General features: G+C 44.3%; 1 protein-coding gene across 2 annotated transcripts in view; it reads left to right on the top strand.

Annotated features, from left to right (window-relative positions):
- Tbc1d9 (TBC1 domain family member 9) overlaps nt 1-22,643 on the top strand; it is a 114,280-nt gene extending 91,637 nt beyond the window's left edge. The window contains exons 14-21 of one of the 2 annotated variants that reach the window (XM_047566219.1): nt 8,231-8,329; nt 8,494-8,562; nt 11,786-12,026; nt 15,445-15,510; nt 16,402-16,488; nt 19,424-19,498; nt 19,591-19,694; nt 20,555-22,643. In XM_047566219.1, the coding sequence (XP_047422175.1) occupies nt 8,231-8,329; nt 8,494-8,562; nt 11,786-12,026; nt 15,445-15,510; nt 16,402-16,488; nt 19,424-19,498; nt 19,591-19,694; nt 20,555-21,277 (1,464 nt within the window). In that variant the 3' untranslated portion in view covers nt 21,278-22,643. The other variant, XM_047566220.1, reaches the window with a different exon arrangement.
- The last annotated feature ends 818 nt before the right edge of the window (nt 22,644-23,461 follow it).

Genomic DNA, 23,461 nt, shown 5'->3' with positions numbered 1-23,461 from the left:
CCAACCACCTCCCAGGAGGCCCCACCTCCCAGCCCTGTTGCACTGGGGAATAATTTTCAACACCAGTTTTGGAGGGGACACAAGCATTCAAGCCATAGCATTAACCATGGGTTTACCTACTTCCTTTTACATTGTGAGAACTAGTTGCCAGAAGTAAGCAGCTACCTGCTAGCTCACAGTTGAGTCTCAGGAGATGGACACTGAATGGGGCCTAGGATTTTCTTGGTGGCAAATGGCATGACAAGCTCTGGGCCTTAGGTTTTTTTGTTATGCCCACCCTGAAACCTGGTCTAATAGCACCTGAGATTCAACTCTGGGTGAGCAGGATCAATTTATTTCTTGTTCAGTGCTAAGTACTTAGATTCCTGTGAAGTAAATAGAGACACTTAGCATACCCTTCACCAGGCTGCAGTGGTCCAGAGTCCTAGTGTTCCTCTAAAGTTGCTTGGACTGGATGAGCGAGGAAGCCTTCTGGTCTCGTGTACTCTGGACTCAATAGAACTGATTAAATTCCAGAATAAAACTAACAAACTTCTGGGATAGTAGAAATACAGTGTCATCTGCCTCCTTAGCAACTAGGTTTGGGGACCCCAAGGACTCAGTGTCCCTAACACTTGCTGGTTTCAAATTTTTACAGAAATGATTATCAAGTAAGAGAAAGCATGGCTATTCTGCTTTCTGCAGATGTTTCGGGATTGTGACTGGTGATTCACTATTCCAGCTAGCAATAGCCTAGATACTGTGAGGCTTTGGGTGAGATAGAAAGTCTCTCTTTAAGTCAATTATTAAAACTGGTGTGGATCTAGAAACCTTTTCAGAAATGCATGTCTTTAATCCAGTATGGGAGAAAGACTGATAATTCATTTTTTAAATTTTCACTGAAACTCCATGTTTATTGATAACATTTTAGTTACATATAAAATCATAAAAGAAATGCAAGATTATTGTAGAAATTATAAAGCGCTATGAAGAAAGAAAATAACTGTATCTTATGAGCATTTTGCCATATTTCCTTAAGTGTGTTTTTATATTTGCAATGTACACTTAAAAAACGAGGTCCTACTAAATACTACTGTCACATTCTATTTTTCACCTTAAAAAAGGCAAGGTGACATGCATCAGTAATCCCAGTGGCTCAGAAGGCTGAGGCAGAAGGATTGCTAGTTCAAAGCCACCCTCAGCAACTTGGCAAGGCCCTAAGCAACTCAATGAGACCTGTCTCTCAAAATAAAAAATAAAAAGAATTGTGGAATTGTGGCTCAGGGGTGCCCCTGGATCCAATCCCTGATACCAAAAAAAAAGGAATTAGTTAACGAAATTTATTTAATTGATCCCCTCTTTTATTGAGCATTTACTTTGGGTTCTTCCAAATTTTCAAAAGCCAATTTGGTGATGAACTTATACACCAATACCATATCTCTGATTATTTTCTCAGAATCCTGGAAATGGATTTGTTGAGTAGATCAGAAAATGAGCACAATTTCCAAGCTTCTGCTGCATACCTTCCAGTTTCTACAAAGTTCGCCTGATTTCTCTTTCCACCAGTAGAGATTGAGAATCACTGTTTCACAAACCTGTCTTCAAGGCTGGTTATCTCCTAATGTGTTTTTAAGCAATCATTGCCCAGGACTTGTGAACTTCTGGATAGTACTGTATCAGAGATGTAGATGATTTGTTCCTTCAGATAAAGAGTCCCCACAGTTGCAGACCATAGGTTTTCATGCCTGTGGGGTGTTTTCTAACGGCATCCCCTGAGCCTGTATTGTTAGAATCCTGGACCAGAGTGATAGATACTGATATGTGGAAATTCGTGCTGTGGCACAGACTGTGATAAGGACCAGGGCTATTCTCGTTTATGTCCTGTCTGGCCCACCCCTGAGGGGGCCTCGGGCTGCCAGGCATCCCCTGCAGGATAGAGCAGTGCTGGCCTTCCTCTGCTGGGAAGACGGACTTCTCCCTTATGTGACCGCCTGCCCTTCCTGATCTCGCTGTGCACAGTGACGAGTTTTCTTTTCCTGCTGAAGTGGCCTGCCCTGCTGGTTTCCAGGGACTCTCAGAGCCTTACAGATGAACTGCCTACCTTCCTTTTCTCCTGCTATCAGATGGATGGCTCTGGGTCCTGCCTGTGCATTAAAGCACTTTAAATTTTTTTCAAAAGCCAAGCTTTTAAAAATACAAATTGCCAGACTCCATTCGGGGCCAGTTAAATCTGAAACTCTGGCATGAAGCCCAAGAATAAAAATTTGTTGAAGTTCCCCACAAGATGGCGTATGACCCTGAGCGTGAGATTCACTGCACTAGAGGTGGCATGGGGCCACTGTTCACTAAATCTGCTTAGAACCCGGTTTAGGCTACGACTAGACACTTGAGGCATACAACACGTTCCCTTCTGTCCTTTGGGGTAATTTGCATGAAAATTGAGAAACAAGCAAGAAATGCTGAAAGCATATTCATGTTTTGAGGTCCCCAGGTTGCTGCTGGTTGGTCTGGTATTGGTTGGTCTGGTATTGGTGGGCCTGGCAGGTGGAGAAAATGTCACATGGATAACATCGCTCTGTCAGTCCTCTAAAGCTCCTATGGAAAGGATTGTTTAGGTGACTTGCTCTAGTTTTCTTTTGCACAAGCCCTGAAAGTGAGAAACAGACAAAGTCGCGGCCTTGAAGTTGAACTTATAGACAGAGGTGCAGAAGACCGTTCCAGATGTTTCTGCAGACACACAGTTCTCACAGAGGACCTTGATGTTCAGCTGCCCGGCCCAGTGGGTTTAGTCTGAGAAGTGCTGAGCAGAAAGCAGTCTGTGCAGATAGACAGGCAGTCAGGAAGGTTCAGCGTGTGTCTGGTTATTAATGATGACAGAGCTACCCTTCCCTGAGAGCCTGCCTGGTGTGAGGCAGGGGATTGGATGCTTCTTAGCCCTCCAAGTAAACGTTAACCCATGTTAGAAAATGTAAGTTGAGAGAGGTTGATCTAATCATTCCAAGTCACACAGCTGGAAAGTGGCAGAGCCAGGATCCAAGTGCTCTCTAGCATTAAAACCAGGGGATTTGTGCCGAATAGAATGGAGATGGAATTGTGGCTGTGCATAGGGTCCTGAGGTCAGCTAGTGGAGAGTCTTGAAACCTCTAATGGATTGGCAATAACCACTGGGGACTGAAGAGAGTTTCTCTTCAAGTTCATTGTTTCTGCCCCCTGTGCAACAAGATGGAAGGAGGAAGAGTGGAAGGTCTAAGCAAGCAAAGAAGGGACAGTCGTCTTGAAGGAAGACCAGGAGATGCACAAAATAGCCATTGTCTGTTCGTTTATTTAGAAGTTCTTTAGTTAAGATTTTATAAGCACCTGTCTCATGCCAAGCATCATGCATAGCCCAGGGTGTGAATTTTTTTCACATATAGATATTTTCACATACAGATATTTCCATTTTTTTAACATATAGATATTTTCAATCACAGTACAAATGAAAAAGCTAATATAATACATTTCCAGTAGCCCATTGCCCAGTTCCAAGAGTCCCCGACATTTTCCTGATTGTTTTTGTGGTGCTGGGGATGGAACCCTGGACCTCATGCATGCCCAGAAAAAAAAAAAAAAAAAAGAAAACCTCCGACCTATAAGTTAACTACGTTTATTGTGAATGGAACATTAGTTGCAAATTGTAGTCAGCAGGTTGTATCTGATATAAAAATGGACGATTCCCACTTCTTCCTCTCGTCAACAATATTAGGAATAACAGCTACCATAGCATGGCATTGCCTATGTAGGGCATGGAATTCTTACGCCAACCCATGGAAGTAGGAATATTTTCCCAGTTTGCCAATGAGGAAGCTGAGGGTCATGTTCTGGGGAAATTTCCATTCCTCTGGACTGTCCCTGTTACTGGCTATGCAGGTGTTCCTGTTCCAGTAGCCACTTGTCCAGGTCTCCTCTCTGGAGTCCAAGCTTTGCGTTAGTGGTGTATATTGAAAGAAAGTGCATCATAGCAGAGTCACAAACTCCCAAGACTATGAGGCGGTGCTGCAAGGCAGGTAACAGGTGGGCAGAGGCGGGGCTGGGGAGCCGGTCACCTCGGGGAAATAGGCAGTGAGGACCTGCTGGCGCTGGCAGCTTCTTTGCCATCTGAGGTAAGGAACCATTTCTGCCAGAACTTTTAATTTTGCAACAGAATTTGAAAATCTTGCTTTTGTTCAATGGCCCTCATTTTTAAATTCCTCTATGAATCAAGTAATACACTCATGAACTTTCTAGCATACTATCTGTTTATAACTTCTGCTTTAGAGCAACTTTAAAAAATAAATTCCATGGACTGGGGATATAGCTCAGTTGGTAGAGTGCCTACCTTGCATGCACAAGGCCCTGGGTTCAATCCCCAGCACCGCATTAAAAAAAAAAAAAACTTCCAGTGGAATGTGACTCAGTGGTAGAGGACAGCCACTGAGTCATGCATGAGGCCTTGAGCTCAATCCCCAGCACCACAACAAAATAAAAATAAATTCCAAGTAAAAATATGATAATACAGGACACCAGCTTTTCAGATCTTCTCAGGATTAATGATCACAAAGCTGAGGACAGGATGTCATTTATCCCTTTTAGAGATAATAGAACAGCAGCTCAGAGGTTAAGTAACTTACTCAGGGGTCTCCAGTAGGTAGAACTAGGATTCAGATCCCAAGTCTGTCTCTAGCGTGTTTTTCTTTTTTTCTTATGCATTGGAAGCATGTTGAAGCTACACCAATAGTCAGGCAATACATTCAGGATGTTTTACATTGAAACTGATTCAAACAGTTGTGTAATATCCATATTTACCTTCCGTGATAACCTGAGAACCTCTTCTCTAGCCTTCTTATAGGCAAAAGACCTCAAAAAATATGATTCCTTGAGGAGCATAAAATAGAATATAGAAATAGGATATGATGGATTTTTAAATAGAATATATATATGATGAAAATGTATGAAATGTAAACCCTGCTGCTCCTTGTCCCCTGCCTCCCCGCCCACCTCTGCTTCTGAGCTCCGCTCCCCACCCAGCACTGGAGTCCACACACCCCCTCCTAGCATGCCGTGGGTCTGGGGGAGGTACCTGGGAATCCCTCTCCTGGCCTCTGCCTGCTGGAACTCACACTCACCTTCCATTGATTCCTCCCTCCCATCCTCTCTTCCAAGGTGGAGACCCTTGCAGACAAGTGTTTGGAGATTCTCTAAAGAAAAGGCTCTCTGGTACGATGATAGTCAGCCCTCAGCTAACACTAGTGAGCCCTGTTCTGTGTACTGGGAAAATAAGTACCTCACAAGTTAAGAAGCACTTAAAGCCATTTGTTTCTTTCTTTTTCTTTCTTTTTTTTTTTTTTTTTGGTACTGGGGATTGAACTCTGAGGCACTTTACTACTGAGCAGCGTCCCCAGCCCTCTTTATTTTTTAAGAGAGATTCCTAGGTGGTGGCACATGCCTGTAATCCCAGTGAATCAGAGGCTGAGGCAGGAGGATCATGAGTTCAAAGCCAGCCTCAGCAACTTTGTGGGGGCCTAAGCAACTTAGTGAGAGCCTGTCCCCAAATTAAAAAGGACTGGGGATGTGACTCAGAGGTTAAGCGCCCCTGGTTCAGTTCCCAGTACCAAAACAAACAAAAACAAAAACAAAAAAAACCAGATCCTCACCAAGTTGCTGAGGCTGACTTGGAATCTTCCTGCCTCGGTAGGATTATACGTGTGAGCCACTGCACCTAGTGTCCTCATCTTTCTTAAAAAACAGAAACAGTAGGTCTTTGGATATTAGAAACAATGCCTTCTTTTGTTTCAATAAATTTCTTGTGATAGACAAACATGTTGAGATCATTCTGTGAACCTATGGACTAAGTTAAGTTTTTGTTGTTGTTTTTGCTTTTGTTTTTGTTTTTTTAAGCTGCAACATTCGAATAATTCATGTCCTCTCTGGAAGATTTAGAAAGAAGGAGCCTGTTGAACTTGACTGAGTTTGGCTCTTGTGGTCTCTGTTAAAAACGTGCATCTGTTTTCCACCCATCCCTGTTTTTCCAGTAACACAGGATGAACCTTGAAGATAATGTGAATCCCAGAGTGGCTGCCCGGCATGGGAAGGGGACCTCTCTGCGATCGGGCTGATGGTGGCTGGGCTGGGCGTGCAGCTCAGTGGCAGAGCGCTGGCCTAGCGTGCCTGAGGCCCTGGGTTTGATCCAGCACTGGGGGAGGGGACTTTGACATTGAAGGAATGACGGTGTGGGTAGCAGAGACCAGAGAACACCACCTGAGACGGACCCGTCTCCACCACATTCCTCTGTCTGATCCACTTGCTCCAAGTCCCTGGGGTTGAGCGGGACCTCCGCAGACAGGGCAGTGAGGTGGCAGGAAAAGGGAGGCTGCCTCCCCTCTGTCTGGGTTGGTAACCAGGAGGCCAGGAGGCAAGAAGGAAGGAAAGCCTGCATGGAAAAGGGCCCCTCTGCGCATCCAGGCGTTAGAAGTCAGATCGGAAAATGAGAAACAAGCCACAGAAACATTCAGGTGAAAAGCTGAGCTGGGGAAGAGATGCAAATGAAGGCGATGATTCTGTTTATTGTTTAAGGAAAGGGAGATTTTAGAAAACTAAGATAATGTTAATATGCACACCACCAGCACTAAATTCAAACTTGCTGGGAAAAAATATCACTGTCACATTGGCACATTCGTTCTTTGCATGGAACCTAAGTGTACAAAGCCAGAGGACAGCCTTGCGTCCAGATCTTTGCCTTTGTTCTGGGCAGTGGGAAGCCCTGGTCACAGGGCATGCCAAGCCACTTTTATTTGCCTATTTTTAGCTCCTCCAGAAGGGGGATAAGGGGGACAAGTTACTTTCCTTTTGAAATACCCCAGAAATAGCCAGGCTGTACCGTAGAGTCCTCGGCTTCCTCTTAGATTGGGACCTTTGCTCCAGAAGGACTTGGGGTCGTTGTGCTCTGTCTGACAATTTGCAGAGACCTGGCGCAGGGAGCCGTCCCACCTGACAGATAGCAGCGTTCAGTTCCTGTCGAGGAGCAGCTGTGTGGATTAAGTTACAGATGCACAGAGCTCTTTGAATATCAGCCTTGGCGGAAAATAGAACTTTCTCTCAAGCAGCCTGCAGCAATTCCCAAGCCAGTGTTCAACATCAGTTATTTTTCTCAGTTCTTTCAGAGATGAACGTATCTGTACGTCTAACAGCAGTTCTACAAGAACAGCTTTGGGTCTCATTTTACAAAGGAAGAAACTGAGGGTCAGAAGACTCTACTAAACTGTCCAGTCACAGAGTTAACTGGTTAAAAAAAAAAAAAAGAGTCAAATAATACTACTGCTCTGCTTAAAACTCTAGTGGCTTTATATATCACACAAGGCCTGTGAGCCCCTTATCCTCTTCTGATCTCTATACACTTCTCTTTGGGGTACATACTTAGGAATGAGATTTCTTGGTTATTGGAATACATCTGATCAGATTTTCATAGATGCTGTCAGACAGATTTCCAGAACAGTTGTACCATGTAATACACCAACTAGCAGTATATGAGCGTCTTGGTTGCACCTTATTCTTATCAACACTTGGTATTGTCTGTAGCTTTTATCCATTCGTTGTATTTAACCCTTGTAGCCATTGCTTCTGTGGGTAAAGTTTCATGCTTTAAGCCTTTTCTGTGTTTTCCTTTTACTGAGAGATGGAAAACCTTACATGTTCTTTCTCTGCCTTCAGGTAGGAAGACTCACTTGACTTTGAAACTTAGTTCAGCAAACTTACAGGTGGTGGTAGGCATTTAATATCTGAAGAGATGGCTCACTCACAGCAACTGCCACCTGGAGACACACAGAGGCAGTTTCTGGACCAGATGGACAAACGCTGTTGAAGGAGCAGGGGGTCCCTCCCAGACATTTCCCTTAGCCTGCTAGTCTAATTATTAGCCTTAAATTAGATACTTCCTTTCTCCTTGGCAAGAAACTTCTTCCTTTAAAGCATTCTTTTTTCGCACACTGGTAATGTTATTTAAATCTTCCTCTTGGTGACACGTTGCCTTGAGGAAGACATGTTTGTCTTTAAAATGTCCTTCAGCTGGTCACTTGCATAAGAATTTCCAGATATCTATTCGTTGTTCCCACATGGCTTTAAATGGTCTATAGAAGCGTAGTCCAGGTTGCCTGGCATGTGACAAGTTATTCCACATGCAGACATGATACTCTGTGCCACAACAGATTTTTTTAGAATTACTAATATTGCTCCTTTGCAGAAATTTGGGACCATCCGGGCAGACTTAATTGAACAGATGAGATTCAAACAGAGACTGAAAGTGATCCAGACGCTGGAGGACACAACCAAACGCAACGTGGTAAGTCCCACCCGCGCCCAGCAGCAGGGACCTGCTGCCCCACCCTTGCCCCCGTTCCTCCCAGCACGGGAAATCCCACTTGACAGAACAGAACTTGAAGGAAGTTAGGGACTTCCCCAGTATGACACTTTTTGGAAAATTCACTGTGCTCATTCTTGTCCTAGGTCCGAACCATTGTGACAGAAACGTCCTTCACCATTGATGAGCTGGAAGAGCTTTATGCTCTCTTCAAGGTGAGTTTCAGAGTACAGCCAAGCCCACCCGAAGGAATGGAAGCATTTGCTTTAATAATTCAGTGAGTTCTTGATTCTTCTCTTAAATCATTAATGGATTGTGTGAGTCTTCATGTGCATACATAGCAAGGTGCAGCTAAGAATGCAAAACCAGACAGACCACTTAGTATGAAAAGTAAAATAAATAGAGTCTTGTCATTAGCTTAAGCTGATGTCTTAGCTCTTTTCCTCTCCAGATGATACTGTCTCTGTTTTGTTTGATTTAAGGAAAAACGGTCGTTGTTTTCTAGCATTCCTTAGACTAATGAGAACAAAGTTTAAATTCTGCCTAAAATTCTTGAAATTTATCATTTCCTATGTTAATCTGTAAAGTGCCCTTTAAAAAGATAATGTAGCTAGAACAGGAATGGATCTGTTTAAATGCCTCAAGAAAAGCATCTTTGATTAAATTCTTTGATTTTCATTTTATAATGGAGCCCCAATTGTTTTTCCTGGGGCTAGGGACTGAATCTAGGACCTAGCACATTCTTGATCCTTAATAAGAAAATATCATGTCAATAAATAAATCAATGTAAAGTTTATTTCTTCTAGAAAAAAAGATTTTTGTCATAAACATCATTATTAACATCATAGGTTAAAATGTAGAAATTGATAGGGGAAGATATTTAAAAAGCTGTCTTTGATGCAGGTACCAGTTTTATCACCATCTGTAATTGACTGCCTAAACTAAATTTGGCCACTTGGAGCAATGCAAAGATGGCATAGGAGAAAACATAGAGGAAGAAACAGACCAGCCAAACACCAGTAGTTCTAGATATTGATGACTTTGGAGTGAGGGTTCTCTTTAACATTCCCGCTTGCCTGTCAGCCACTAGAGGGCGCCAACGTCTTAAATATTAAATATTTGTTTCCCTGGTGCCTAGTACCTTCCCTTAGAAAGTGTGCCAAACATGTGTATCGAATTGCTAGATAATTCGATTAGTAATTAATCCTCAGTATGCTAGAGTCCTTGCATTTTTCTGATGAGGACAAGAGAGGTGTAGGGACTCTAGTTTCATAGCCCCTGAGTGATAAACTTTGTGCTACAGCAGCATTACCAACAGACTAGATCATACGCTCCCACCAACCTCTGATCAGCACCTGAGGGTCATGTAGGGATCCTGGACCATCTCAGTGATATTTTATTTATATATGTTAACCTATAGCGAATTGCTCAGTGTAAATTGGTTATCCATAAGGAAGGGGTCCTTTTTCTTTTTTTAAATATTTTTAGCTGTAGATGGACACAGTATCTTTTATTTATTTAGGTGGTGCTGAGAATCGAACCCGTGCCTCACACATGCTAGGTGAATGCTCTGCCACTGAGCCACAACCCCAGCCCAGGGGGCGTCCTCTTTTCATAAGGGAAAAATAAAGATCCAGCTGAGATCCGATTTTAAAGGGATGCTGAAGACTGTAAGAAATCAGCCTCACAGGAGGGTTTCGGGAGTAGAACCAGGTTGCTGGGGGAACGGGACAGAAGGGGGAGAAGCCCCTGGAGGCAAAGAGACAAGAGAAGGGGTTTTGACAGTGGAAAGACCTTGCAGGACGCCAGGCAGAGGAGAAGGGCCAGGGCTTTTGTGCACAAGTCCCAGATCCTGAGATCATTGAAGCCACTTCTTACCTGGACGCTGCTGCATGTCTTCCCTGTGCACCTCCAGGTAACAGGTGTGTCATCTGAATCGGAGACTGCCTGAAGAAAGCAAGCTTTTCTCATGCTCAAAATCCCTGCCCTTGAGGCGTGGTGAGCAGCTCAAATTCCCTAGGTCTCTATTCCTCCTAAAGAGAACCCTTGGTCTCAGCACTATGGAATTTAAAAAAAAATAATACTCAGTTATGGAGCTTTCTTGAGACTTCAGAATACTTTAATGAGAGTCGATTCATTTCACATTTATTGAGTATTATGTGGTGTCAGGGACCCTCCCAGATTTTTTAGTCCTGAAAAAAGTCATTCCTGGGTGTTTTCCTGCTAGAATGTTCAGTCCCCTTGCCAAGGAGCTCACGGCTTAACTTTGGGGAGAAACCTGGGGGAAAAGGTAAATGGCTGCACCTGACACAGATTTGATAGAAAATGTGATTCAGGGGCCCTTGGTTTTGGTCTCTCTTGTACTTTTTCCAAATTGTCCCTCCAATCTCTGGGCCCCTAGTCCCCAGGTGATAGTCAGAGGGGTCTCCTCCGTGAACCAGGAGATGATCTGTGCAGACTGTTTCCTCTGGATGGTTTTGAGTCCTGTGTCAGCACCTGCCTGTGTTCAGACCCGGGTTAGAGAAGCCCGGGTGCTCTCGGGGGGAAATGCTTTGGGGCACCGTTATCAGTGATGCAGCCAGCAGAAAGGGGCTACACTGTGTGGTTCGCGGGGGCTTCCTGGGCTGCCCCTGCATAGTTCAGGGTATGGCTCAAACCTGCAGGCTGCTGTGGCCTCTGTATCTCCTCCCCTCTCCCCCAGCCTCCCCACACATCCAGTGCTTCCGCCCTGCAGCCAGGAAGGCGTCCTGGGGGACTTTGACACTGCTTCCTTTTGTCTGCTATCTGCTGAAGCTGCATTGCAAGAAACCTGGCTGCTTCTACTCCCCAGCCCCAGCCCCTCCTAGCTTTTTAGCTACAGTCCCCAGTAAATAATGGTGGTTGCTTTAGACATGGGTCTTCTTAGCTCCTTTTATGAGGACAGAATTGAAGTACTTATGCTCAAACTGAATCCCCCCGCTTTTCAGAAGGGGAAAGAGAGATCTGCTTTGGGAGTTTTCTTCTGATGCAGCATATGCAGCTACTCGTGAGGAAGCATGCAGACAGGGCGGCAGGAACGCAAGTAAAAATAGAGTCCTCCTCTTCCTGCCCCTCTGGCCTCCCCACCTGCCACCCAGGGCTAACTGTAAATATCTGTGTGGGGGTGGCCGTCCTTCCAGAACTTTCCACCATGTTCTTTCTCTCTGCCATCTTCCTAGGCTTCTCCTAGAGTCACGTGACCCTGGGCCTAAAGAGGCGCAGGGTCCGGAAGCTGCTGGCTGAGCCGAGGTCTCTGTTCTCTGGCCGAGTGTTTCTGCCCTAGGCATTTTTCTGGAGGCGTCTGGGGCAGGGAGACCACAGGCTTGTGGGAGGAGACCGTGTGACCGTGCTAGCAGTGTGTGATCAGGCCATGCAGAGCCGGAGGTCCTCACCCACTATGACCCGCTAATTCCTCCCCAGGCGGAACATCTGACCAGCTGCTACTGGGGCGGGAGCAGCAACGCGCTGGACCGGCACGACCCCAGCCTGCCTTACCTGGAGCAGTATCGCATCGACTTCGAGCAGTTCAAGGGGATGTTCGCTCTTCTCTTTCCCTGGGCGTGTGGCACCCACTCGGACGTGCTGGCCTCCCGCCTCTTCCAGCTCCTAGATGAAAACGGGGACTCCCTGATCAACTTCCGAGAGTTTGTCTCTGGGCTAAGTAAGGACGTGCTCTTACTGCGTGAGTCTGAGTTGGGATGGGACAGAGATGACAGTCCTTCAGTGCTGTCCTCAGGGCTGCAACTCTGCAGGACCCCTGGGTCTAGAGGACAGAGAAGCACGTAGGTGACTTGCAAACCGATGGTCAAATTTGTTTCTAGTTACCCTTATAGTATGTGGATAATTCATTGTCTTCATTAGGCAACTGTCATCCTGAGTTCAAATCACAATGTCAGAGAACGTGCTAGACAATAAACGCCATCGTAGGCACTGTGACCACAGACCATGAGGGGTTACCAGGAGTCAGGTGTGGTGGTGCACGCCTGTAATCCCAGCAACTCGGGAGGCTGAGGCAGGAGGCTCGCGAGCTCAAAGCCAGCCTCAGCAGATTGTGAGGCATTTAGCAACTCAGGACAGAGGATGTGGCTCAGTGGTTAAGCACCCCTGGGTTCAATCTCAGGTACCAAAAAAATGGGGATACCAGGAAAAAGTGATGACTAGGTGGTATAACTTCTTTTGACAAAAGAATAGTGTTTATCCTATATAATATACAATCATATACGATTTTGTTAGAGATAATTTCTTAAGACTATTTCACCATGTTTCTAATAAAGAGCTGAAAAAGCATAACATCTCTGCAGACGGAATGGAAGTCATTCATCTCCACCTCCCTGGGGTGAAGGACTGTGTCACCAGCACAGAGCCCACGCCCTTCACCTCCCCAGCAGCTCACGAGCTGCTGTCCCCCAGCCTCGCTGCTGGGCTCCTTTACTTCTGTTTTCTTATTGGATTCTTGCTCCTTTTATAATTGGACAAAAATGCTGGAACTCAGCCCAGCTGAAGGGAGTCTGTGGAGGTAGCAGGCACCATGTAGGCTGCCAGGATGGGAGTAGTCTTAATGCTAGTTGTGCCAGCCCATGACCTTGGCCCGTATACTTTAAATGATAAGCCCAAGGAAAGATGAAAGGGCAGGCAGGCAGCCAGCAAGGATTCCAAAGAACACCCTAACTCTGGGAGAATGACATCTAGAAAGCATCAAGGTTAGAGGAAGCAGAGAGATTTTAAAATGGGAACATTGCCTTAGGTTTTAAAACAAGGTGTAAAGCCCTTTCTATGTCCTTACAGATGGGACCTGGAGGAATTCACCTCTGCCACGGCCAGGAACTCTTGTGAAGCTTTGGAACTTGTACTGTGTCACTTAATCCAAACAACCGCCCTTTGAATTAATAATAATGATGACAGCTAGCATTCACGCAGGATTTACTCTGTGTCAGGCAATGCCCCCATGGTTTATGAGCATTTAGTTTGCCTAACGGGACACAGCTGCAAAGTTGGTGTCTGAATCCAGGCAACCCAGAGGCATGGTTTGTGTTGTTACTATTATGCTTGATTACCCGTCTTAGTCTCCTGTAACAAAGTATTAGCCCAGGGAATTTATAAACAACCGAACTGTGTTGCTCACAGTTCTGGGGGCCAGGAAGTCTAAGATCATCGCAGCAGCACAGTTAGTTTCTATAGAGGGCGTGTTCCTTTCACAGGTGGCTCCTTCTGTGTGTCCTTGCATGCTAGAAGCATGAACAGGCTCCCTCAGTCCTCTTCCAAGAGGACACTGACCCATTCATCAGATTCCTTAGGCCCTAATCATACCCCGGAGGCCCCATATCCCAATACCATCACACTGAAGCTTAAGTTTCAACACAGGACTTTTAGGGGACCACAGACATTCAACCACAGTATTCCCTATCTGCTTATTCTTATTATTGCCATTTTTCAGCCAAAGAAATGAGAGGTCAGAAAAGTAACTTGCTGAGACATTGATTTCTAGCCAGTCAGTAAGAATCTGTTATGAAGCTGGACCAAGAGGCACAGTTAGTACATACTGGCCCCAGGGTAGAATAGGGCCCGTCTATTTCCCAAGCTTATTCTTTTACTACTGAGACAGCAAAGGGAATATCTTATAGAAACTGTCCAAAGAAATAATGATTGAGAGCTGACAGAGAAAGTGGACGTGGTAAGAAGAGGGAAGAGTCGGGCTTGGTGGCACATGCCCATAATCTCAGCAGTTCAGAATGCTGAGGCAGGAGGATCACAAGTTCAAGGCCAACCTCAGCAGCTTAGCAAGACCCTAAGCAACTTAGCGAGACCCTGTCTCAAAATAAAAACTAAAAAGGGCTGGGTTGTGGCTCAGTGGATAAACCCTTCTAGGTTCAATCTGTCTACCAAAAAAAAAAAAAAAAAATAGAAGAAGGAGTATACAAACAAATTATGTTAGGTGAGACAGCAAGACATGTTGGAAATGTCTGACCTGGGAATGTAAACTTGCCTAGAAACCATAAGCATAGGAGGTATGGAACAGATTCCCTGAACACCTGAAGGATCTCTGCCTGGAAGAAGCTGTGGACCTGTCCTGTGTGGCTTTAGAGAGGCGGGCACGGGGAAGTCCAGGGTTCTGCGTCATTTCCCAGTCATGGACTCTCTAGGATCTGACATCAACTTATGGGCCTTGTCTTTCCAAGTGACACATATGCACATAATCACAAAATGTCATGTCTTATGGGGTTCGTGGACCTTATAGTGAGACCACAGGTTAAAGGAATTTAGACAGATGTAAAAATTAGAACCTGCAGTATTCAGAGAATGCCCCAGGATGGGCTGCCTCTGGCTGTAATGAGCAGCTGTCGGCAAATGTCTAGCAGAGGCTGGGCTGCTTCCTCGCCCTGGGGGGGGGACCGGAGAGCCCCAGGGTAAGTGGAAGGTTGAGCATCTACAGGCACTCTGAGAATATATGGTAAAGATTTTCAAATTCCAGGAATAAAGGTGAACTTTAAAGGAAAAAAACAACAAAAAGGTAGGATTCTTTAGATTGAAACTCTAATGATATAATGGCAAATACATTCAAATAAATGAAAGTGAAAAAACTTAGGAAACCTCAAAAATGACTAAAAAGGATTTCTAAGGTGAGCAATTTGAAGCAACCTCACACTTATTGCGAGTTTATTTCTGAATTCTCATAGTTACTTAGGATGCTGAGATCCAGCTACATGAATCTCCTGGTCCGTAACTGTGCTCATGTCAGGCACTGTTTGAAGTGGTCGGTGTGTATAAACACAGAGTCCTCATGTTTCCCGGAGGTCTGATGTCAAGAGCCTGGGTAGAATCTTCTGTTACCGTCTCACCTCACACAGGGGAAACAGGTACAGAGACTAACTCTCCCATGGCACATAGTAGGTACAAAGGATTTGAAAATAAGAATCCTGGTTCCAGAACTCATAACCCAAGTGTGTTCTGGCCAGACCTTTTGTCACGCAGTGTCTTGGTTCCACTTTGTAATACAAAGTGGACTTTCCAGCTGAGCACCAACCCAGGGAGAATCACTAGCACACAGGACCTGCTTCCACTGGTACTTATGTGACTTCCAGGTGCTGCGTGCCACGGGGACCTCACAGAGAAACTCAAACTTCTGTACAAGATGCACGTCCTGCCTGGTGAGTGAGCTACACAGAGCTGCACCTGTGTCAGGCCAGGACCTGGCTTGAAATCGTGCCCCCCCACACACACTTTTTCTTTCTTTCTTCTTTTTTTTTTTTTTTTTTTTTTTTTTGGTGCCAATTCTTTGCCTCTTGTTGATACACAAAGTCGTTCATTGGTCACTAAGGATGAACTGAATGATGACAGATGATGTAAGTTCCTGAAGCAGCTTGGGCTTGACCATGGTCTAAAGGATGAGCTGTGCTAATAGAAAACAGTTGGGTGTCTGCGAGAGAAATTGGGTCACCTTTGGGAAACGAGGACTGAGAGAGAAAATTAACCCGGGAGATGCTGGGAGCCCCTCTCAGGGGAGCCCTTGGCTCATTGGCAGGCCCAAGTGGACACGATGGCGAACGCGTTTTTATTTTTTTTTGATTTGTTTTAATTAGTCACAATGGTGAACTTCTGAGTTCAGTGTTAGACAAGGCTGTTCTCAGTTGGGATGTATCTAAGCAAATACCAAAAGTATAAAAAAGAGATCGGCACTGAGGATAGAGACGGGGAAAACGTTAGATTTGGGAATTTTGTTGATAGCATAGAGTGACCTGAAATTGGTTTGTGAAGCATTATGTCACAGAATTTGGGGAATTTTTCATAAAAAGGAAAATGGAGAGAGACTTTGGCATGAGTCTGTTGAAAAAGGAAGATAGGACTAGAAATGGAGTGATCCCACTACTGACACCCCACTCAGGTTGTAGAGACGGTAGGTCTCCCGGCCCCCAATCGTGGCCCCCGTCCCACTTATAACTTTGGCATTTCATTCTCCCGTGTCACTTTCTCACATCATTCAAGCACACTTTGATTGAGTCATGTCCCTGCAGTATGACAATTGTTTCCTCCCTCTGCAGAGCCGTCCTCTGATCAAGATGAGCCCGATTCAGCCTTTGAAGCAACTCAGTACTTCTTCGAAGATGTCACTCCAGAGTGTACGCATGGTAGGGGACCCTCTTGCAAAGGGTACTCTGTTTATTTTTACCAAAACCTCTGTGCTTGGAAACAGACTTGCTAGTCAGTTCAAGAAGGTGCAGATAACAGGGTCCGTCAGCTAAACCCCACTCACGGTCTATTTTCTACAGCACGTGAACTAAGAGTGGTTTTTATATTTTTAAATGGATTTTTAAAACCAAGCATAAACTATTTCTTGCCATGTGAAAAGTATATAAAATTTAAATTTTAGTGCCTACAAATAAAGTTTTAGTGGAACACAGCCGCGCTCATTCACTTACTTCTTCCCTGTGGCTGTTTTCATGCTTCAGTGGCAGGATTAAGCAGACCATATGCTCTGTGAAGACAGAAATACAGTCAGCTCCCTGTGTCCCCAAGCTCTGCAGCCACAGATTCAACCAAAGGCATATTTAAATTATTCAGAAAAAAATGCATCTGTACTGAACATGGACAAACCTTCTTTTCCTGTCATTATTCTCTGAACAGTACAGTATTGACAACTATATTTGTAATATTTACACTATTAGTTATTTTAGGTATCTGGAGATGACTCAAAGTATACAGGAGGTGCTCATAGGTTGATACAAATGCTGTGCCATTGTATGTAAAAGAGAGCATCTGTGGAATTTGGTGTCAACAAGGGTGTCCTGGAACCAGGCCCCCATGGATGCCAAGGATGACTGTCTTTACCATCTGGCCCCTTCCAGAGGAAGTGTGCCAACCTCTCCTGTTGACTGTTAGGTCTACGTGGACATGAAGCAGCTCATTGTATACCTCTCCAAATGCGTGTATTAAATGCTGTGCTGGCTTGTCTTGCATGAGTCTAAGCCTCATTCCTCAGCTCGCCCCTGGAGTAAGTGACTTACTTCCTAAGTCATTGCTCAGCTTCATCGCTTCTCCTAAGTCTGAAAGTAAACCTCAAATTGTTCCTGGGTTCTTTTGCCTCTTAAATCTTGCCATCCCAGAATAAGCATAACTTAGACCTGCTCTTAAACTACAAGTGCCTAAGTGATTGGATAGAGAGGTTGGGCCAGACTCAGTCTTCTTATGATGGACAAGTTGAGGAGAGAGCGCTGGACACTTATTTAGGTCAGTGCAGGCCACTGAGCCTCAGTTTCCCTGTGTGAGAATGGAGAGGATAGTTGTCATCTTAGGTGGGTGAGGAACAAATGAGATACTCATGGCACCTTGACATATCCAAAATATTCGTAGTATCATTAGCCATAATGTTCTGGCTACAAAATGCTAGCCATATCTTTCCTAGTGGACACTTATTTCTGGAAAGGAGTCTTTTGTTTTGGAAATGCTTCAGGAATGGTCCCATGATGATAGCATTTGATAGCCTCAAAAGATGCTTTTTAAAGAATGTTTTTTCTTTTTTTCATTTCAAAAGTACTGTTGCTTTGCACTGAAAATTTTAAGATGGTAGACAAAACATGTAAGATAAGCTAAAGCTGTCTTAAAATCCTAACCACACAAAGGTAGCTTTTAATATATTAAAACATTTCTTTTCAGTATTTTTTCATATATGTAGTCAGGTATACACACACACATACACACATACACAAAATTGGCATCAAACAACCTGTACAGTTTTTTTTTTTTTAAATGTCTCTGAAAAACTGTGTGTGTGTTGTTATGCCCATACAGTTTTGTGTCCCGCTTTTTACACTTAAAATCCAGTGATAATGTTAGTGCCATTAAAAATTCTTTTTTTTTCTTGGTAACAGGGATTGAACTCGGGGACACTCGACCACATCCCCCAGCCCTATTTTGTATTTTATTTAAAGACAGGGTCTCACTGAGTTGCTTAGCACCATGCTGTTGCTGAAGCTGACTTTGAACTCAAAATCCTCCTGCCTCAGCCTCCCAAGCTGCTGGGATGATAGGCATGCACCAAATTCTTTGAAAGCATGATTTTGAAATGTCTACATGATATCTGCTTCATGGGCTTACATACATTAAATTTTTTTGATATCTACTTGTTTATTAAATAATTTTTGATAGAGGAGAGGAATTTCCTGGTGGCATATACTACATTGTCCTCACTTTGAACAGCTGCTGAGGCTAATCTGACCTCAGTTACTGTGAAGGTCACATCCTGGCCAACCCGAGCATCTTTGGGCTGACCAGGGAGGTGCTGCTGTCCACATGTCCTACAGATGGCAAACTGAGGCTTCATCTGAGGAAATTGCCCCCCATCTCCTTTTTGAAGTCTTTATGTGCCTTATAATTTGCTGTTTTAAGAAGAAAAAAGAAAAAAATTGTAAGTGGATTCCTTAAAAGTCATATTTTTGAAATGCCAAATTATGATCCTTGAAAGATTTTACAGCACATAACAGTTTAGAAAAAAAAATCTTTCTTCTCTGAACATAGATTTGAATTTCCATGGAAGAGTGAGTTCCTGGTCTTTTGCAGGGTCTGCCAAAAATAAATCAATTTTGTACCTGCAAAGTTAAGATGATAGTAGCACAGAGAAGGGAAAGAAAGCACATTCATGGGAGCAAGCACCACCCTTATTTTTTAAATGCCAAAGACTGTGGGGCATCAACTCAGTTTCTAATTATACACCGAACCCCAACTATAAGCAAGAAATTTGGGGGAGTCCTTCACTTAGAAATAGGACTATCAGATAAAATATGAAACCTTCAGTAAAATTTGAATGTCAAGAAGTAATTTACTTGGTATAAGTATGTCCCGTGTAATATTAGGGATATACTTATACCAAAACAAGAACAACCACAATGAAGTATTCATTGCATATCTGGAGTTCAAATTTACTGGGTGTGCTGGGTGTTTTGTTTTGTTGTTTTATTTGCTAAATCAGGCAACCCTCCTAGAAGTCCTTCTGTTTTCTACTACAGTGCTCAATGTATGGAAATATTGAATAACTCTACTCTTTTTCTTCTGGATGTTTCTTGGTAGTTGTTGGATTGGATAGCAGAAGCAAACACAGTGCAGATGATGGCTTCGTTACAGTGAGTCTCAAGCCCGACAAAGGTACGTGTTTTCTCTTCTGTGTGTACCTTCTTGCTGAGTGAGCCCTTGTTTCTTGACCTGTAAACACTTACTTTTTCACATTTGGGTTTCAGGGAAGAGGGCAAATTCTCAAGAAAATCGTAATTACCTAAGACTCTGGACCCCAGAAAATAAGTCCAAATCAAAGAATGCAAAAGATTTACCCAAATTAAATCAGGTAAGTGTTTAATTTCTAATCTTGAAACTGTTTTTTCCAGTCACATATAAATGTAAAATAAACACCCCTCAAAAATAATGGTAACTCGGGGGCACTTCATTAGTTTCTGTTTGGATCTATTTTTTATGCATCACAAATACGCTCAGTTGTAAGAAAATGACCTCCTCAGAGAACATTTGAATCCCCAAATGCTCCCTTTTGAGACTACACGCATCTCATCTCAATCATTAAAAATACCCAGAATGTCTCAAAAGAAAAACCCATGCTGTTTCCAAATTGCTGTGCTCAGATATAAAGATGTCGGACACAGGTTTTCCTTAAAAAGTTAAAATGTAATGAGGGAGAAAAAAACAATATAAATAATTACAACAAAGGATGAAAATGTTGTTTCCTAATAGTAGGACAGGTAATCATCTGCTAGGTGGTAAAGGCCTTGCTTCTGCCTGGGGAGAGGGGGTGTGTCACAGGACAAGGTCTGGTAGCTAACCTTGGAAAAATGGAAATGCATTCTCAGTGTCTAGGTGTGAAAAGAGGTGAGCCTAGGATTTCTTTAAGATGTTCAACAGGGAAGGCAAGGGGACAGTGAAGCAAAAGCAAGACATAGTCAATCATGGGTGTTGGACAAATGGTTTATTATCTTATTCTTTCTACTTTCATGGATGTTGAAACTTTCAAATTAAAAAAAGAAAAAAATGAAAACCTCCATAAAGAGACTAGAAACGACATGTGCGTCACCCTCCAGGGGAGACTTTCTGGGGATCTTTAGGAGACTTCACTTAACGGGGTGGCAGTCCTGTCTCAGCGCCCGCCCCCACCCACCAGATTTCACTCCCTGGGTGTTTTTCGCGATCGCTTTCCAGGGGCAGTTTATCGAGCTTTGCAAGACAATGTACAACATGTTCAGCGAGGACCCCAACGAGCAGGAGCTGTACCACGCCACGGCGGCGGTGACCAGCCTCCTGCTGGAGATCGGGGAGGTGGGCAAGCTCTTCATCACCCAGCCGGCCAAGGAGGGCGCGGGCACGGGCAGCGGGCCGCCCTGCCACCAGGGCATCCCCGGCGTGCTCTTCCCCAAGAAAGGGCCCGGCCAGCCCTACGTGGTGGAGTCGGCGGAGCCGCTCGCCGCCAGCCTGGCGGGCGACAGCGAGGAGCACTCCCTGGGCGGGCAGATGGAGGACATTAAGCTGGAGGACTCCTCGCCCCGCGACAACGGGGCCTGCTCCTCCATGCTGATTTCCGACGACGACACCAAGGACGACAGCTCCATGTCCTCCTACTCGGTGCTGAGTGCCGGCTCGCACGAGGAGGACAAGCTGCACTGTGAGGACATCGGGGAGGACACGGTGCTGGTGCGCAGCAGCCAGGGCTCGGCGGCGCTGCCCCGGAGCACCAGCGTGGACCGGGACTGGGCCATCACCTTCGAGCAGTTCCTGGCCTCGCTGCTCACCGAGCCTGCGCTGGTCAAGTACTTTGACAAGCCCGTGTGCATGATGGCCAGGATTACCAGTGCAAAAAACATCCGGATGATGGGCAAGCCCCTCACCTCGGCCAGTGACTACGAAATCTCGGCCATGTCCGGCTGACACGGGCGCCCGCGCTGCGGACCCGCAAGGACTGACCTATGTTCTGTGTTGGGGTCTCTTTTTCTTTTAAATTAAATATTTGTTAGTACCTGGCTTGAAGCCTAGTGTTTTCATAATGTAATACAATGAAAACTGTTGAGAACTATTTAAACACCTCAATGTAGAGACAGTACACTCTTGCTGGGGGAGGGGGGTCCCCAGAATACCGCTTATTCAGTGAATTCCCAATCAGATGAATCTGTCAGTGACCGTGTATTATAACTTATTAATCTTGCTGTTGAACTGTACACATGGTTTAAAAAAAAAATAGTGCCGTTTAATGCTAAATAAGGCAGCAGTCGTTTGTGTATTCTGGCTTTTAAATAAAATTAGAAGTGTAAGAAAACTGAAATGCCACAATATGCAGCTGTTCTGAAGTGGAGAAGGTCTTGTTGGCTGGGGGTATCCTGCACCACTCTAGCAAGTTTTAAGAATATTTTTCAAGATTTGAAATATATTTCATAAAAGTCCTCTGTTCAAAAACTACATCCAACAGATGTTCTCCGTTAAGGGGGAAATATTCAGGGTTCCAAACAATAACGGAAGCGTCGCTGATTTTTACATGATGTACTTAATCAACTTGGACAAACACCGGACCAATTTTACATCAACCAATTGTTCTGATTATTTATGTCATCTGGCCAAAATTCATTGAAAGGAACCATGTTATAGAAATGTGCATGTGGCAGCAGAGGACTGAGGACTCAGGAGAGGCTTTTTCATTTCATTTTGGTTTTGAAAGAGTAGAAATACCGATGCTTCTGATACTGGATTTTTAGCTTCTTGTTACTGCAAATAAAGCAAAAAATAAAGCAATGGATTGTACCATTTCCATACTCTCCATAGATTCAAGAAGTTGTACATGTATGGCATATGACCATCTTCCCATTAAATCGACGTAGAGATCGTGTAAACCTGAAAAAAAAAATTCTGCAAGGTAACGTAACTAAATGTTTTGGAACATAACTTGTCACCTTATATAAAAGAATAGTCTGCTCTATTTCCTGAATGGATGTGGAAATGAAAACTAGCACACCTGCACTTTGAATTCTTGCTTCTTTTTTATTGTTGTTATTATGATTTTGTATTTTACAGAGGTTTTTTTCATCTTGTTGAACTCAAAATCATGTTCACATTTCCTTTGCTTTTTCGGAATATTCCTTTGAACACATTCCTTTATTTTATTATACCTTGTGTCCTTGTTTTAGCCGTTGCTGCTGTAATTTTTTATTTTGTTTACAGAATGATTTTTAAACTGTCAAATGAAGTAGCATTAACCTCAAATAGGATAAATGTGAACAAATAAAATACTTCAGATATGGCTTTTTATCTGTGTGCTTGAGTTCCTGCCAACGGTAACGATGTTATTTCTTTGACAAGTTTGTGGGGAAGATTTGATTAGGCAGCTCTTTTGACTAAGTTAATATTTATAGGCAAACATTTTGAGATAAGAAATAAGTGTGTGGCATTTCAATGAGTGGATGTGAAATAAGGAAGAGAATTGTTGTCTGTCATCAAAATACTTGTCCTACATAAGTAAGAACAGGGTCCAGATTCCTCTATTTAACCCCGACGAGTGCACCAACACCATTCGGTACTGTTTGATCAAGTATCTGGTCATTTGTTCGATTTGACTCCACACTGTGGATGGTGAGCTCCATGTCTCCCTCCCAGGGGACTTGAAAGGGCCCCCAGTGAGCTGCCAACTCCAGAGCCCTGGGCAGTCGCCTCAGCGAGCTTTCACATGGGAAGGAGCACGTCCAGGGGTAGCTACTGCCCGGGAAAGGGAACCAACTAAGCAAGGGAAGGGAAGGTGCCCAGGAGAGGTGTGGGGACACCCAGGTCATTCTGGGGAGGAAAGGGATAGGTCACGTAGAAGGACCACAACCAGCGCCCCCATCAAGGTGGCACAGGCCAGGAACCCGGCAACAAGCAGAGGGCACCTCCACAGCCTCATCTCTTCTGGCCAAACCTCTCTAGGTAGGGTGGCTAGATTTCTGCTCCTTGCCTTCTGGCCTAAGATATTCTAAGGACCAAGGAGACTCTTTTGTCCTAGCATCCCCTCCTAACTTGAAAAGAACGGCAAGTGATGGGTGAGTGCTGAGTACTTCACGCCAGCTTCTGCTTTACACCCACTCCTGACTC

This window comes from Sciurus carolinensis, chromosome 10, assembly GCF_902686445.1.
Source record: "Sciurus carolinensis chromosome 10, mSciCar1.2, whole genome shotgun sequence".
Taxonomy (NCBI): Eukaryota; Metazoa; Chordata; class Mammalia; order Rodentia; family Sciuridae; genus Sciurus; species Sciurus carolinensis.
This window is presented reverse-complemented; position numbering and strand designations above follow the sequence as displayed.